At 43.1% G+C, this 18,580-nt stretch overlaps 3 protein-coding genes across 8 annotated transcripts in view; all 3 read left to right on the top strand.

Annotated features, from left to right (window-relative positions):
- The window catches only part of anapc13 (anaphase promoting complex subunit 13), a 250,307-nt gene that overhangs the window by 41,901 nt on the left and 189,826 nt on the right, over nt 1-18,580 (top strand). The gene's annotated exons all lie outside the window — the stretch shown is intronic.
- The window catches only part of LOC310856928 (small ribosomal subunit protein uS15), a 152,560-nt gene that overhangs the window by 31,272 nt on the left and 102,708 nt on the right, over nt 1-18,580 (top strand). The window lies entirely within an intron of this gene.
- The window catches only part of plekha7a (pleckstrin homology domain containing, family A member 7a), a 169,567-nt gene continuing 159,913 nt past the window's right edge, over nt 8,927-18,580 (top strand). For all 6 annotated transcript variants that reach the window (XM_083762467.1, XM_083762469.1, XM_083762464.1 and 3 more), the window contains exons 1-3: nt 8,927-9,040; nt 9,318-9,394; nt 9,629-9,686. In XM_083762467.1, the coding sequence (XP_083618593.1) occupies nt 8,946-9,040; nt 9,318-9,394; nt 9,629-9,686 (230 nt within the window). In that variant the 5' untranslated portion in view covers nt 8,927-8,945. The remainder of the gene's footprint in view (nt 9,041-9,317; nt 9,395-9,628; nt 9,687-18,580) is intronic.

Raw genomic sequence — 18,580 nt, 5'->3', positions numbered from 1 at the left:
TCACATGACGGATACATGGGGAGAGAATTCTATATTTAAATTCCACTCGCCTCCGGCATACTCTCTGGATTTGATATAAAATTCCATTCAATCTTTTAACCCTTTTTTCTCTTAGTCTTTCAGTCTCTCTCAGAGAGAGAGAGAGAGAGAGAGAGAGAGGGGAAGCTACCGGTAGATATATAGACAGACAGACAGACAGACAGACAGACATTAATCCAGTGAATACAAATTGAGAGTCAGTGGGTGTTGCATTACAAAGTGTGATATGACTATACTCTCGTTGTGTCGCCACACAGCAGTACACCATTCAGTCTAAAAATAGCATGTTGTGAGCTGGCAGGAATTGAGAAGGGCGCCTCCTGCTAAAAACTCTCAGATTGGAGAATTTGGTCAAATTACCGTTTATACTGTATGGCACCTGGATACAGTGAGCAATTCTGTCTCATACCTGCAGGTCCTATATGCTTAATAGGAAACTGTGTGTGTGTGTGTGTGTGTGTGTGTGTGTGTGTGTGTGTGTGTGTGTGTGTGTGTGTGTGTGTGTGTGTACGCACGCATGTAAAAAACTTGAATGACAGACAGATGAGTGAGTAAGAGATCTCTCGTAGGAGGTGATGAGGAATATTTGGAACCCATCCATAATTCTACATGGAAGTATAGACCTAATTATACAACCCCCACCATATGCTGTGAGTAAGTCAACCAGTTGGCCATACTTTGTTAAAGGGATTGTGACATTAAAAAAAAGGTTTTGGAATTGTTCTTATTTTTTTTAGGTTTTCTAATCTCAATTGCACCCAAAAAACATGAACTTTTAACATTCAGTAGATTTTCTGTGATCTGGGGTTTTCTGGCTCAAACAGGTGCTCTGATTTGCCGGCAGTAAGTGACATCACTATGGAGCCGAATCCATGCCAATATTATCTGCGTAAAAAAACTATCCGTAAAAAGAAAATGCGTAAAAAAACAATCTGTAAAAGAAAAATGCGTAAAAAAAACAATCTGTAAAAGAAAAATGCGTAAAAAAACAATCCGTAAAAAGAAAATGCGTAAAAAAACAATCTGTAAAATAAAAATGCGTAAAAAAACAATGTGTAAAAGAAAAATGCGTAAAAAAACAATGTGTAAAAGAAAAATGTGTAATAAAACAATCTGTAAAAAGAAAATACGTAATATATACGGATAGTGTTTTTTTGTGTTTGGACTTACGAACGGAAAAAATGCCAACCTCAGTTACAGATGGTTTTTTTGGTTCCCCAGTGAAATCACTGCCAAAAATCACATGACGGCTGAGAACCAATCACGTGAGGCCTTTTCCTCTACCCAATCAAAAAGCTCCATAAGTCTGCCTGGCAACTGAGGTTGCCATGTTTGTCTGGGGCTACGTTATAAGTATAAGTATAAGTTTATGAGTTACAAGTTTAGCTATATATCCATATCTTGTCTTAAAACAACCACTCAATGGCCAATTGACTAATTCATTATTTTAGTAGCCTATATTAAATAGGGGGGTCTCAAGGTTCGGGGACCCCCAGGGACCCCCCGGGACCCCCCCGGGGACCCCCAAATGGTAACTCTGTCATTTCTCAACCGTTTTTGACGGGGTGGGCTCGTTGTGATTGTGTCGCCCCCCTGGGGGCGTCTTTGGGGGTCTCAAGGTTCGGGGACCCCTGGGGACCCCCCAGGGACCCCCAAATGGTAACTCTGTCATTTCTCAAATGTTTTGGACGGGGGTGGGCTCGTTGGAATCTTGTCGCCCCCCTGGGGGCGTCTTTGGGGGTCTCAAGGTTCAGGGACCCCCAGGGACCCCCAGGGACCCCCCGGGACCCCCCCGGGGACCCCCAAATGGTAACTCTGTCATTTCTCAACCGTTTTTGACGGGGGTGGGCTCGTTGTGATTGTGTCGCCCCCCTGGGGGCGTCTTTGGGGGTCTCAAGGTTTGGGGACCCCTGGGGACCCCCCAGGGACCCCCAAATGGTAACTCTGTCATTTCTCAACTGTTTTGGACGGGGGTGGGCTCGTTGGAATCTTGTCACCCCCCTGTGGGCGTCTTTGGGGTCTCAAGGTTCAGGGACCCCACGGGACCCCCCAGGGACCCCAAAATGGTAACTCTGTCATTTCTCAACCGTTTTGGACGGGGGTGGGCTCGTTGGAATCGTGTCGCCCCCCCTATATTTATGGGGGGAAATTGTCCATACAATGGGTAAGGAATAGTATATATAACAGGATCATTTACTGCCTTAATGGTATGAATGAAAGGTTTTTTGAGCAAGGAGAAGGAGGCCGAAATTATGTTTTCTTCTGCTCTGGTAATTAAAGTTTTTTTGTGAGCTTTTAAAACGGTGTGCAGACTTTCTCCTTTTTCAGTTTATTTATTTTGTTCAAGCTCCCGTTGAATTTACTGGGATGTGCGTGTAGCTATACCTCCTGACCACTAAGGTGTTTTGAGCACCCATCCATTAGCTGTTTTTGGAGGAAGATGTCACATAGACATACGAGCTAATGGATGCATTAGGTGAGTCATTTATTTGGACATAACAACATCCACTCAAGAGAGCCAAGACCCAGAAATAACTAAAACTGTGATAGAGGAAATGCACTCAGATTTATGTTGATGTGCCACTGACGCAAGCTTGCTCACTCGCTCCATGACAAACATTGTCCAATTTGTCCCCAACCCTAACCGCACGCAATGCCACGTGTCGGACCCATGTGGCATCGAAATTATGAGTGGATCCACTATGGAGCCGAATCCATGCCAATATTATCTGTGTGTTCGTAAAAGAAAATGCGTAAAAAAGAAATCTGTAAAAGAAAAATGCGTAAAAAAACAATCCGTAAAAAGAAAATGCGTAAAACAACAATCTGTTGTCCCCGAACCTCCAAAACCCTGATAATGCGCCCAGAGAGGCAACACGATTCCAACAAGCCCACCCCCGTCCAAAACGGTTGAGAAATGACAGAGTTAGCATTTTGGGGTCCCTGGGGGGTCACGGGGGGGAATACCGGAAGACTCGACCCGGTGCTTGCCCATTTTTCCTCCCGGAATTTTCCCCAGTGAGGGGGATAACTTTGTAATATGCTATTGGCTGTTTGTATTCTTTTTGGAAAAATATAAAAAGATACTCCTGTAGAAAGGCTATATTATTTTACTTATATTGACCCTATAAAGAATTTAGTATTATGTAAGGTTTTGCACACTCAAATGGTACCTCGTCAGATAATCCCCACATATCCTACAACAACTTCTGTGAACAGACTTCAATGTAGTAGATTTTCATAAATTATATTTGTACTTAGGCTGTCTGCTGTCATGAAAGTTTATAGTTAGAGAAATTCAAAGTCCAGCCGTCTGCTGTCCAGCCTCTCCCACCCCTCACATTGGGGAAATTTCTGGGAGGAAAACAGAAACGGGGCGAGTCTTCTTGTTACCACGGGGGGTCCCTGAACCTCCAAAACCCTGAGAACGCCCCCAGGGAGGCGACACGATTCCAACGAGCCCACCCCCGTCCAAAACAGTTGAGAAATGAAAGAGTTACCATTTGGGGGTCCCGGGGGGTCCCCAAACCTCAAACCCTGAGAACGCCCCCAGAGGGGGCGACACGATTCCAACGAGCCCACCCCCGTCCAAAACGGTTGAGAAATGACAGAGTTACCATTTTAGGGTCCCTGGGGGGTCCCGAGGGGTCCCTGGGGGTCCCCGAACCTTGAGACCCCAAAGACGCCCCCAGGGGGGCGACACGATGCCAACGAGCCCACCCCCGTCCAAAACGGTTGAGAAATGACAGAGTTACCATTTGGGGGTCCCCGGGGGGGTCCCGGGGGGTCCCTGGGGGTCCCCGAACCTTGAGACCCCCCTATTTAATATAGGCTACTAAAATAATGAATTAGTCAATTGGCCATTGAGTGGTTGTTGCGAACGCAGTGAGCCACTTACTATGAGACCCTGCTGCTCATGTCTGTGTGTCTGTCCCGCTGTGACACCACCCGCCCGCCACCAGAGGGCGCAGCTGTAGCACACACACACACACACACACAGGGCGCAGCTGTAGCACACACAAACACACACACACACACACACACACACACACAACCACACACACACGAGCTGCGTTCGCTTCCCGCGTTTGCGCGTCTTACTTGTTTTAAGACAAGATATGGATATATAGCTAAACTTGTAACTCATAAACTTATACTTATAACGTAGCCCCAGACAAACATGGCAACCTCAGTTGCCAGGCAGACTTATGGAGCTTTTTGATTGGGTAGAGGAAAAGGCCTCACGTGATTGGTTCTCAGCCGTCATGTGATTTTTGGCAGTGATTTCACTGAGGAACCAAAAAAAACATCTGTAACTGAGGTTGGCATTTTTTCTGTTCGTAAGTCCAAACACAAAAAAACACTATCCGTATATATTACGCATTTTCTTTTTACAGATTGTTTTATTACACATTTTTCTTTTACAGATTGTTTTTTTACGCATTTTTATTTTACAGATTGTTTTTTTACGCATTTTCTTTTTACGGATTGTTTTTTTACGCATTTTTCTTTTACAGATTGTTTTTTTACGCATTTTTCTTTTACAGATTGTTTTTTTACGCATTTTTCTTTTACAGATTTCTTTTTTACGCATTTTCTTTTACGAACACACAGATAATATTGGCTTGGATTCGGCTCCATACATCACTTACTGCAAATCCCATATATGTCAATGGGATTTGCCAGCAGATGTCACTGTTTCACTGTGTTGCCTGTTTTCATTGTAGCTCAAAAGTAGCTCCAAACCCCAAAGAAAACTTCAGACCACAGAAAATCCACTGAATGTTCAAAGTTCAGGTTTTTTGGGTGTAATTGAGGTCATAAAACCTAAAAGAACCACTTTAACCCACATCGCCAAATCGAAAATAGCCAAACTACAAGCTCAAATGCGATGCGGTTAACAACGCAAATCTTGTATGGGAGCCCTGGCATACAATGTTTTCAGAAGGGAGGGCCAAATACATAATCATTTGGGGGTCCTTGACATGAAAATGGTCTAGAGTTGTGGAAAATGTAAACTGGCATGTTTGTGTGTGTGTGTGTGCTTTTTTTCTGCAAACTGTTAATAAAGTATTCAATCAATGGTCAACAAACACTGACACATACTGTACACACACGCACGCACACACATACGCACACACATACGCACGCACATACGCACGCACGCACACACACACACACACACACACACACACACACACACACACACACACACACACACACATGCACCGTCTAGATAAGAGAAAACACACCTCTCTGGTTCTGTCTTTTTAGCAGTTCTGTGTTTATATCTGCTGACGTTCTTTTATGACCTTCCTCTGACCTCTCCCTGAGTCTGCTGTGTCAGGGAACACACACACACTAGCGTGCACATCCATATACAGTGATTGTGTGTGTGTGTGTGTGTGTGTGTGTGTGTGTGTGTGTGCAGTATGTGTAAATGAGAGAGAATAGTGTAATGTTTTGAGGAAGTGTGTGTTTGTGAGTGAGAAAAAGAGAAAACCTAATGGAAAAGAAAGGGAGGAAATCACACGCACGCACGCACGCACGCACGCACGCACGCACGCACGCACGCACGCACGCACGCACGCACACACACACACACACACACACACACACACACACACACACACGGAAGCATTATACTTTTCTCATGATCAGAGTTTCCGTTGCTCCAGACTGTATGACGGAAGCATTTATACTTTGCTCATGATCAGAGTATCCGTTGCTCCAGACTGTATGACGGAAGCATTTATACTTTGCTCATGATCAGAGTATCCGTTGCTCCAGACTGTATGACGGAAGCATTTATACTTTGCTCATGATCAGAGTATCCGTTGCTCCAGACTGTATGACGGAAGCATTTATATTTTACTCATGATCAGAGCTTCCATTGCTCCAGACTGTATGATGGAAGCATTTATATTTTACTCATGATCAGAGCTTCCATTGCTCCAGACTGTATGATGGAAGCATTTGAAAATTGCGAGAGGCAACAGTCTGGCAATGCAAGACTGTTTGCAAACTGTTGTTCCTCGTACTGTAGGGCCTACAGTAGTAGTACAGTAGTACAATAGCATCGTTCAGCTGTAATCAGCGTCCAAAGTTAGTGGGAGGGGCCTGTTTTACAAGAAATCACCAACGGAATGTCGAATCCACCCCAAATTTCATTCACATGTCGAGGGTGGTTTAATCAACGATGACACAAATCACCAACGGAATGTCGAATCCACTCCAAATTTCATTCACATGTCGAGGGTGGTTAAATCAACGGAGAGCCCAAAGCAATTCCATTTTCATCCATAGGGGGCGCCGCAACTGCGGAATTCTAAAACATTTATAGCAAAAACATGCTTTTTGGGGGATAAATCCGATTTGCGATTGCGAGACATGCAGGACAATTCCCTTCCAATCAGTATTACCCACACTGTACATACTTTGGTGTTCATATATTCAGAACGGGTAAGGTCTACGGTCTAGTCAGTGCACTATAACACACTGCCGGGCCGCCAACACTGCTCACTATAGTGTCTAGCATCACCTCGGTGTGGAACAGGGATGGGATTGACAGCTGCCAGTGATGTTATTGATTGAAATTAGTCTGTATACCGGCGGTAATCAATCATGTTTTTTTGTGTTTTTGTTTGACACTAGTTAAGATTGGACTTTTGATATGTATTGTTAATTATGTCGCCATTATGACACGGATATTCTCTAAAACAATGAAAAACATATTTTTCATTCCAGCTGGTGTAATATTCTTTTATATAGTAAATAAAGTATATTTATTTGTGTTTTGTATATTCATATTATACAAATTTTGTCTTAGATTTATACCCTATTCTTCTTTGATCAGAGAGCCCCAGGGGTCTGTACTTGGTCCCCCTCCTTTTTTTCTCCTCTACACCAAAACGCTTTGCCGATATAAAAGCTCACAACGAATGTGTCACAATGTTGTGGTACGTTGTGAGCTTAAATCTGCTATTTTCACCAAATGTTCACCCCAAAATACATATATGGATGCCAAGCTTCATATGATACCTTCACTTCAATGTCCATGTGACTCTTTTTGTCGTATTTTCTTCAATGTCCTCATCTGCCTTTGGACAGGGGAAATTCCTGGATCTGTGCAAGGTGAAAAACAAGCCACTTTAGTCAAGGAAGTTGAAGGAACTCAAATAATATAGGCCTTGTGAGAGGGGGGTTGGATGGAAAACGTGCTGTCTTGTTGTCATAAGCAAGCTGCAACAAGCCTGCACGATAAGGAGTCAGTTTGACTCTGTGTGTGTGTGTGTGTGTGTGTGTGTGTGTGTGTGTGTGCAACTGTGCATGCGTGCGTGCGTGCGTTACACATCACCAGTGAGCTCATACTTCCTGAAGTGACTCACAACCAGCGTGTATATGTGTTATAACTAAGGCAGGCAGTGTGGATCTCAACTCCAGACAACGGTATGCATTCTATCACTGAATTCCACTCACTGGTGTCCCTGGTCTAAAATATAAAACAACAGTATTTTTGGTCACAAGGACTGAAGTTGCATGTGAACTGTACTGTTGTAGGCTTTAGTTACTTCAACGTTCAGGTTAGGAAACCTGCATGCCAACAACAGCGCCATACACCCAACCCAACACCTGGTTCTCTCCAAGCATCAAATGGGTTGGTGGCACGATTTAGTTTACAGTTTACGATGGAAACACAATAAATAGGGATTCTCTGTTTTTTGGGACCGATCCCGATCACATATTGTTTTTCTCATGACATACATCATGAGATACCAATCTTGTGCGTAACGGGCAAATTTGAATATTTCCAAAATTATTAACACTTTTGCACCCTAAAGTTTAGGGTGCAAAAGTGTTAATAATTTTGGAAATATTCATATGTTTAGGGCCTAAACAGACAGACGTATACATATAGGGACAGACATTGCTGTTCCTTGAAGTGGTTGCATCAAATAATGTTTTATTCCTGCATGGGGCTAGGAATAGCACAGCGTAATGTTTTATTTATTTTTTATATAGAGTAGCCAATTATTTTGTAGGCCTACCCCCTCCCTTTCTCCCCACACACATGTCTGTGTTGTCACCGCTGATGTATCTGACTGACACACCTGCCAGTGAGGAACCCTCACCGGGAGGACATACAGTAGAGCCTTCATCCTACCCCTCCCGCCCAACACTCCCCATTGACAGGTGCCGCCCCAGCCTTTAGGAGAATACATGAAATGACCAGTATCACTCTTCCTGCCAGGCTACTCATGCAAGGCTACTTAAACTTGCAGCAAGCTTTTCCAATCATTGTGACACTGATGACACATTAGGGCAGTCGATCTTCACATGAACCACCCATAGATTGGGCTAAATCAGCACTCTGCACATTGAGTCTATTGTGTCTCATCAGCCTTTTCTTTCCGTGATTCGATGTTAGGTTAACACCTTCTCATAACGGGCAAATTCATGCATGTAAATAACGCTTAATTAATTGTTAACTCATATATGGTTTAATTGTTAACTCATACATGGATTCACATGGATTCATCATGATGAATGCATCATCAATTAATCAGTAGCCTATCTATCTATCTATCTATCTATCTATCTATCTATCTATCTATCTATCTATCTATCTATCTATCTATCTATCTATCTATCTATCTATCTATCTATCTGCCTTCAACTTCAAATAACTTTATTTTTCCTTTCGGAAACTTATTTTGTGCAATGGATAAAAGACAAGAAATAGTTCTGTTCTTCCTACTGTCGGCGGGCAAAAAATGTTGACAGTTGGTTCCTTGGTATTGTGGTCTATCTCTGGGCCGTCCCCTTTAAGCAGCAGTTAGCTCTTTGCCCACTGAGCTCCCTGGAGACTCCATGGAGAGAGAGGGAATGAAAACAGGATTGTGATCATGGCGGCGCCGCTCAGCCTCAGCCGGCCGGGGGACACGCTACCTGAGCGCTGGTCCTACGGCGTCTGCGGGGACGGCAGGGTGTTCTTCATCAAGTGAGTCGGTACTCGGTACTAAACGGTTAACGGCTTTTTAATGGTTTAACGGCGCCAGTTATACTGAGTGCTGGCTGGCGTTTGTTTCCTCTGGCTGGGTGTAACAGGTGTTTTTCTTTCCTCTCTCTCTCTCGCTCTCTCTCTCGCTCTCGCTCTCTCTCTCTCTCTCTCCCTCTCCCACACACACACACACACACACACACACACACACACACACACACACACACACACACACACACACACACACACACACACACACACACACACACACACACAGCGATGAAACCCGCAGCACCACCTGGCTCCATCCCCGGACGGAGGAGCCTGTCAACTCCGGACACATGATTCGCTCAGGTTAGAATCTAACCTCCTATGTATTAGATAGATACATAGATAGATGGACTGTACGGACTACTACTAGACTAAGAACGAACCGTGTGCCATTTGTTTTTAAACAGGCTTATCTGCTAAATGCATTGTGCATGTTTACTTTTCACCTGCTGCTATTTATATTGTGTTTACAGAGAGAGCAGGCCTGGAAACAAACTTTAATGACACCAACTTGCCTTTGCCTGTTCATATTTTTAGACTTACCTGCGGGATGGGAGGAAGGCTTTACGGACGATGGGGCGAGCTACTTCATAAAGTAAGCATTTCTATTAATGTTGGCTTTAGGAGTGAGAGGGTGTGCAACAAGTTGAAGTTTCCATACCTATACCTTCGACGCTTAAGTGAAAAGATGAAAGTTCTATGGTGGGTCGTGGAGCTGCTAAATATGGCCCTGTTGTTGCTAATTCTCAACTGATTAGCGGTATGAGGGTGTTTGACCACAAGATGACCCTAGCTGTCGCCTGCATTGTTTAAAGGGGCGTTTCATCCACAATCCATTCTGCACTGGATTTTGGTTGAAGCCCCCCCCCCCCCCCCAAGCCAAGGGGTTCTCTAGTTTGTAAATTGCATAGGTTGTTGTATAGCCTAACTATGGCCAGTTGTTGTAATTGTCATCACAAATCAACAAAACAGTCAGTGTGAGAGTGTGAGATGTCTATGAACTCGTTTAAAGGCAAGAAAGGCCATTCTCTCTGTGACGTCAACTAGAGTCAACTAGTCAACTAGATGCTCTGGTAGGCTGTTCCACCACACCCTGACAGCAGTGTGGAGAAAGGTTCTGTCCAACATGCATGTATTGGAGCATGGCGGATGTTTCGCCGTATGGTGGATGTCCTGGCAGCCGGCAGGCAGCGCAGAGTTGTGTACTGTCCTGGTCAACTCCAATTATTTTGAGGGCCTTCCTCTGAATATTGTCCAGTAGACCAAGATGTGTAGGTGGCAGGTGCAGCCAGCATCCAGGTGAGTGAGGCATACTTCATGACACTGCACACCTGTAGCTTGTAGCAGGTTGACCTGCTTGTAGCAGGTCGTCCAATGATCCGTGGGTCGGCGGTTCGAATCCTGGCTCCTCCTGTCCACATGTCGAAGTGTCCTTGGGCAAGACACTGAACCCCACATTGCCTCCAATGAGTTGTTCAGTGCTAGCTTGCCACCATTGGTGTGTGAATGAGGGAAGTGAGGACGCTGGCGTCGACTGTTCGCCGCTTCACCTCCCAATGTATGAATGAATGAACCCATTGTAAAGCGCTTTGAGTACTTGGAAAAGTGGTATTAAAATGAAATCCATTATTATTATTATTACTACTACTGGCCATTCTCCTCAGTGCTGGAAGCTTCTGACCGCCCCCTGGGTGGACATATTGGTCAGGTGTTTCGACCAAGACAGCTTGTTGTTTCTTATTGCTTTATTGATACTAATGTAGTCCATAACTGTCCGGGGGTTAAGAACAGCCAAACTAACAACATCATCATTTTTCGACTGTGGTCGAGATCGTGGATTTCACAATAACACGCCAGACTTCCCGGTCCTTCATTGCCATCCCCAGTTCCTGCTTACTGATGCCTGTGTCTCTAGCGATGACATCAGGGAACGACAGTTTTCTACCTCTGGTCTGCTTTGAGGCAGGACTCCAGAGAAGAAGGGAAGATATTGCATTAGATATTGCATTACATAGAGTAGAATCGGCTCAACGGTCGTCTTAAATATTTTTTCTTTTAACATTTTACTAAGCTGGGATGACGTGTGCGCATCCTGTCAGCGACTTGGTGTGTACATTGCGGTCCATGTGTTGTTGTGGTGTTCCTCACGCACGCAGTCCTGTCCTATCGCCATGTCGCGAACACACACACTTTTAAACTGTTTGAGCGAAGCTATATTTGCTAAGAGACATGCACACACGTTCCATCGGTGGTAGACACAGTACACACACACACACACACACACACACACACACACACTACGGTGTGTAGTAGCAGCAGTCAAATCCAAGGTAGCCTGGTTAATAAACCAGACCGAATCAGCCGTTGGCAAAAATGCCGGCGGATTACGGTCTGGAGAGGCTCAATTGTACGCCCATTTCCTACACCAGAGAAATGGGGCGGCCAATCGGGACACGGTATGCAATATGGGCGGGCTTTGGTACAGTGACTTTCAATGCTTGAGACCTTTGACTGACAGTAGCTCTGACCAATTGCGTCAAAGAGAAAATGTTTCAACCCGCTCCCCTGGAAATGAAATCCAAGCTGAGCCTCCCCAGACTAATATCCCGTGGTCCGTGCGATATTAGTCTGGTTTATTAACCAGGCTAAATCCAAGGTGGGGCAAAAAATGTCTCGCTTTCTTTGGCCCTTGGTCATGGAACGACCTGCAGTCCAGACTAAAATTGATCATCTCAGAATGTACAATCAACAACTGCACATGTGTAGATGTGTACTTTGTGTAGTAGCCTGGGCATTGGCCTCCATATTTATTATTGATGTTGTATTTTCTCTCTGACTTAAAGATTCACTTTGGAGATTTTTTGTATTATATTTTATAGGAACTACGGGGTATTATGGATGTATTATTGGCTGTTCTGTAATTTACATGTACAGTACGATGTAGCTTTGAAGTTGTAATTTTATTTCTGCCTCTTTACTTGGCCAGTTGCCACTAGAAAACCAGTTTCCACTTGAAAAAGAGGCTCTGTCTCAATGTGTTTTTACGGGTTACATAAGGGTTAAATAAAAACACACAGTGAAAATGCCGGGAATTGCATTAGCTCTTAGCTGATGCATAATGTCAATTATGTTGTTATATTGCTTATTATCACTAATGCAATACAATGTGGATTTAGCAGCGTGCGTGCGTGCGTGCGAGTAATATTTGTGTGTCCGAGTCAAGAGTGACAGACAAAAGTAACATTTGTACTCGAAAGAGTTTTCCCATGTTTTTGTCTGTATGCATGCATAGATTGGTACATAGTTTTCACCATGACAGCTGCCGGCAGGTACCTCAACCCCATGCTTTGATGTCCACCAACCTTTTTTAGAGTAAGATTTCCTCCAGAGAAAGAGGGACAACGTGTTCCTTCTGAAGGGTATTTTATTTGTACAGGAGGAATGAAGACCCCCCCCCCCCCCACGACTTATCCAATATCCTTGTGTAGTGGTGGACTTTTAAGGCTACATTTTATAACATCTCCTGGGGGTTTAAACATTATCTGTTCAGGGGCTGCGGCGGATAAAGCAGATGTTACAGGAAACAAAAAACAAAAAGAGCAACATGGTTGGAATGTGTTTTGGACTAAAAAGAAAAGGTGTTGTACTATTTTCTTCTTGCTAATTATTTGACCTGCCCAAAACATTGTGTTTATTGTCGTGATTTGTCACAACAAGAGTTGGTTCTGTCCGCAGCGTAAACGTCTTTAAATAAATACTTTTTGAAAAGTCTATGGGGAAAATTAACGGGAAATTATTTCCTGGGCCCTCGTCGGGGGCGGGACTGCAACGCTCTATAGAAACTGCTGGCTTTGTATTCCTGAAAAATTGCAATGCGAAAATGGAAGCCAACGTTCTCACGATAATACAAATCTAAATATATATATATATTTTCATGTTTAAAAAGAAAAAGCCTATAACGATGATGTCACTGGTGGGTTTCTGAACTGCAATCAGCCTTCCTATGAGACACAGAGTAGGAAAAATGATTGTGGTATTTTATCATGAACATTAGTGAGGGGCTGAGGACTAATTATAATTGAACATACGTTGAAAAGTGGTGAAGTTGTCCTTTAAGGGAGCAAAGGCCTATAATTGTTTCCTTTTTAATTTAATCGGCTGTGGTAACTCATCTCTCGATGCTGTGTGCCAAAATGTGTCCAACAATTAAAATAAAACATATTGACATCAGAAAGACAGGTGCACCCCTTGGGTTTCTGTCTGTAATGAAGCCTGTAGTTGAAAGTAGAACATTGTAGAAACAAATTAGATGAAAATGTACCTGTATCTATGAAAATGGTACCCCCCATTTATCTCTGGGACCCCAATTTATATTGTGAAATCAATGTTGATTTAACTGTGAGGGGTTCCATTTGTACACGCTGAAGCCCAACACACACCGGGTGCGCAGCGACGCGGCACAGGCGTTGCCGCGCAGCGACGCCTGGAAAATAGAACGGTGGCGTATCGGAGCGCCAGGCGAGGCGTCAGCGCGCGTCGGACGCCGCCGGTGTGCGATAGGTTCATTGAAAATAACGGAGGCGGCTGTTTTGACGCGCGCCGTTGCAGACGGTGTGGGAGGCCCTTCAGTTGCAGACTCATAAGGGTCCATTTGGTTTCTAACTATCAGGCGGGGAGCCCCTGGAACTCCCTCAAGGATCCCTGGGGGTCCCCGGACCCCACTGTGGGAACCACCGCTCTACAGACGCTATTATACATTTTAGACATCAAAATGCGCGCCTGTTCAAACTGACTAATTTTATCTAGTCTCGAGGGCACTCCAGCTGCTTCCAAATTATTTCTGTGTGCTTTTCCCCCCAGCTTTTAGTAGCTTTTAGTGGCTTGAGTGGGAATATAAATTAGGCTTTTGCCTCTGTCCATGGCAGTCCCTGCAGTTATTATTACCAGAATAAGGCAAGATATACAATTCATGTAAGAATTATTTATATTCTTGAACTTTTAGTTGGCTATAAGTTTTCTACTTTATTGGAGAAAGACTTTTCTTACTGCCATTGCCAAAGAAACTAGCATGCACGCACGTAGTGTTGTTTTTTGTCGACTAATACTATGACGAAAAATGTTTGTCGACTACCTTTTTTTTCACTGACAAACTAAATGGAAAGTACAGGAAAACTAAGCTATGATGACTAAAACTAAGACTAAATATATTGTCAATTTCGTCAACAAATAAAAACGAGACTAAAAGGTCATTTTACACTTGGTTGCTTGCTGAAAATAGCAGATCTACGTTGTGAGCTTGTAGATCTGCTATTTTCAGCAAGTGTAAAACCATTACAATGGCATCAATGCCCATCAAAATAACATTTTAGTCGCCTAAATCAACTGTAGATTTAGTCAACTAAAATCTTATGATATTTAGTCGACTAAAACTAGCCTAACACTAAAACTGTCGTTTGAGCTTGTAGATCGGCTATTTTTACTACAACAGTAATATGCAATGTGGCCCTCTGGAGGGAGTGTGGAAATATAGTGGCCCTCTCCATCGTCAAAGTTGCCCACCCCTGTTCTAGACTCTCCTTTGGTTCAAATTGCATGCGGTATAGGAGCGTGTGTGTGTGTGTGTGTATGTATGTGCAGTGTTGATTTTGACAGCCAATTTTGATTTTAGTTTTATTCATAGTCTTTTGAATAGTTTTAACTTAGTCACATTTTAGTCCCCTGGAATGTTTTAGTGTTAGGCTAGTAGGCTACAATACAATACAAACAGTAGAGGTACACAGTGACAAAATTTAATTAACACACATGCTGACATACCTAGTGCAAAAAGAAGAGCATCACCTCAAACCCTCCTTCCCATACCCTGTCTGCCCTCTGCAAGGACTCTGTTAAGGAGTGTGATTGACAGAGGGACAAAGGAATGCTTGTACCTATTATATTTGCACGCAAATAAAAAATAAAAAATTAAACCACTGAAAGGAGGGATGCTTGTACATATCATGTCACGTCATTGCATTTTACATTTTATATTAAAGTTTTAACAGCAAGTGGATAAGTAAATCCCAGCATGGATCATCACACAGACAGTAATGCTAGTCGGATGTGACATATGTACAAGCATCTCTCCTTTCAGTAGAATCACCCCATCTGCCTGGCCATTTGTGCCATATCTATTTGTGCATGTACAACTTCCTGGTCTCAATTGCGCATGTTTCTTTCCTTCCAGGGAGCAACATGGAGTCCACCGTACGGTCTTCGCTTCCTAACCTGATTTTAATAAACCTTGGTTGCAGAGGGTTTCTTCTTCTACTTTGGTATTCCGCGCATTTGGCCTGGTCACTCACTGGCCTCACGATCCCTGCCCTTGTGGCGGGAGGGATTGTGTTAATTATCAGATGGGACATTTGTTTGGATGAATGGGCTGTCAATGGGAAGTTGCACCTAGTTAGCACCTTGCTGGCAAAGTGGCAAGATGGATGTGGTCTGCATATGGTCAATTGCTACACCAGTTGATTTAGTTAATTAGTCTTAATTGGGGGAAATTATCTTGTTTAGTGTTTGGCTGGAATGAGACCCAAACACACAGAACATCCAGGACACAGTTGTTTATGACCTCTTTAGAACATTCTGTTTTCAGAGCAAATGCAGTGGGAGAAAAGTCGAGGTAATTTTATTGTCTACACCAGGCCGAAGGCATGGGGAGAGAGTATGTTCTGCACTCCGTCCGTCCGTCTACAGCTAATCTCCGGCACCTTTAGCCTGACCGATGCCAAACTGTGCATACATACTCCCTGGATCCCAACGACGAACCTCTGCCTCAACGGCCTGTTATAGCGCCACCATGAGGCCGGTTTTCACATTTCTTTATATTACTCATACACATTTTAGCCATACATCACGCAAATTGGTATACATTATCTCTATAGTCATGTGATCTCCATATTCCATCCCCATATGAACACAGTGTGCGCTTTCTTTGAAATTATGCACACACATTCCCACTACTAGGCCGAGGAAGAAATGCCACTTACAAAAATTCCAATCAGCCTCATGTTGGTGCTATAACAGGCCAATTCATGTTTTCACCTCTAACTGCACCAATCTGTGTACATCTTTGTATGCACACTCCCTAGAGGCCAAGGAAAAACCTTTGCCCTGCATTTTCCACATCTACCTGTTATAGCGCCATCATGAGGCCAACTTATATTACTCGTACAGATTTTATCCATCCATACATGACGCAAATCGGTATACAGTATCTCCATAGTCTTGTGTTCAACATAGATCTGTTTGATTTTTCATATATTACTCCTACACATTTTGTCCAAACATCCACAAATGCAAATGCCCCCGAAGGGCACTTTTTCTAGTTTCTGCCCTCATTATGATTGAAATCTAATTTACTTGACTGATACATTTGATAAAAAAAAATATATTAATTGATTGCTCCGATATCGAGTGTTAAGTATTGCGACACTCGCCTTCATACATCAAACATTGTGGCTCTTCTGGCACCGGTGAGACGCATTGTCTGCAGTACCTCGGAGAAATGTGTAATTAGTTATGCAGGGATATTTTTAATATAAATGGGAATTGTTGCATTTATATAGCGCTTTAATCCAAGACACTTTACATAGATGCATTACATTCACCCATCCACACACACATTCATACACCTTTACATAGATTGTGCATTACATTCACCCATCCACACACACATTCATACACCTTTACATAGATTGTGCATTACATTCACCCATCCACACACATTCATACACCTTTACATAGATTGTGCATTACATTCATACACCTTTACATAGATTGTTCATTACATTCACCCATCCACACACACATTCATACACCTTTACATAGATTGTGCATTACATTCACCCATCCACACACATTCATACACCTTTACATAGATTGTGCATTACATTCATACACCTTTACATAGATTGTTCATTACATTCACCCATCCACACACACATTCATACACCTTTACATAGATTGTGCATTACATTCACCCATCCACACACATTCATACACCTTTACATAGATTGTGCATTACATTCATACACCTTTACATAGATTGTTCATTACATTCACCCATCCACACACACATTCATACACCTTTACATAGATTGTGCATTACATTCACCCATCCACACACATTCATACACCTTTACATAGATTGTGCATTACATTCATACACCTTTACATAGATTGTTCATTGCATTCACCCATCCACACACATTCATACACCTTTACATAGATTGTGCATTACATTCACCCATCCACACACATTCATACACCTTTACATAGATTGTTCATTGCATTCACCCATTCACACATATTCACACACCAATGACAGAGGAAATCATGCAAGACAGCAACCTGCACATCGGGAGCAATTAGGGGTTCAGAGTCTTGCTCAAGGACACTGACACTAACTCTGGGGGATCCCACAGGGATCGAACTGGGAACCTTCCGATTCCCAAGCGACCGCTCTGCTACTACTACTACTTCTCTACCCCTGAGCCACTGCCGCCGCCACTGTGAATGGCAGCGTAAGCACAATCATGCTATCATGAAACCATGACAAAGAAGCTTATCACAAAGCCACTTACAATTACGTTAGAAGCAGGAACTTGCAAGGCTTAAAACTTATAAGGCTTAGTATAACCCTGTATGTTGGAGTGGATGCATTAAAGACGACTTGATGCCCATTCTTCCAAATGGCTTTTTAAGGGACCATGCCCGAGAGAGACTTTGGTCCCTTATTGTCCGTTTCATTCTTCTTCTCCTCCTTCTTCTCCTTCTGCTAAACATAGCAGTTAAGGCTTAACTGTGAAGTCGTTTTTTGCAAAACTTTCAATATGGTAGAGGGCCATGCCAAACGGTGGTGACACGAAGCCCACGACCATTGGCCAAAGGGTGGCGCTTTAGCTCAATTGATAATGCTAACTTTGAACAGGCAAAGCTCATGAATCATTTGACCGTCGGCAATACAACTTTGATACACACATGTGTCTCCTCATGCCGAACAACTTTCGTGTTCTAACTTTTAGATCTCCCACCATTTTTAATTATATGAAACATACATGCAGAGTCACATGTTTATGAAACTTAGTGGTTTTCAACCCTTTTCATATCATGTGTCCTATTTGTTTGTACCAATCGTTGATCAAAATAACGATTATTGTACATTCTTTAATTGTGTAGACTTTAACAATAACTCTTGAGAGTGTAAAATTAAGGACCCAAGAGTTAAACATATATTCTCCACATCTTCTCTGCCATTTTCTCAGCTTAAACCTGATTATATATATATATATATATATATATATATATATATATATTCTTTTTTTATTTTATCAGTGGAGCATTCATGGTACATGCATGCTATTTTTGAGTGGTGCTAGCCACCCCTATAGACAGCAATGTGTGTCCCTGGTTGGCTGGGTACGGAAATAGCGTTTGGTTGACCACCAA

The sequence above is a fragment of the Protomyctophum parallelum genome, assembly GCF_964188405.1.
Source record: "Protomyctophum parallelum genome assembly, chromosome: 4".
In the NCBI taxonomy this organism is placed as follows: domain Eukaryota; kingdom Metazoa; phylum Chordata; class Actinopteri; order Myctophiformes; family Myctophidae; genus Protomyctophum; species Protomyctophum parallelum.
The sequence above is the reverse complement of the archived record's forward strand: the minus strand, read 5'-3'. Positions and strand labels throughout refer to the sequence as shown.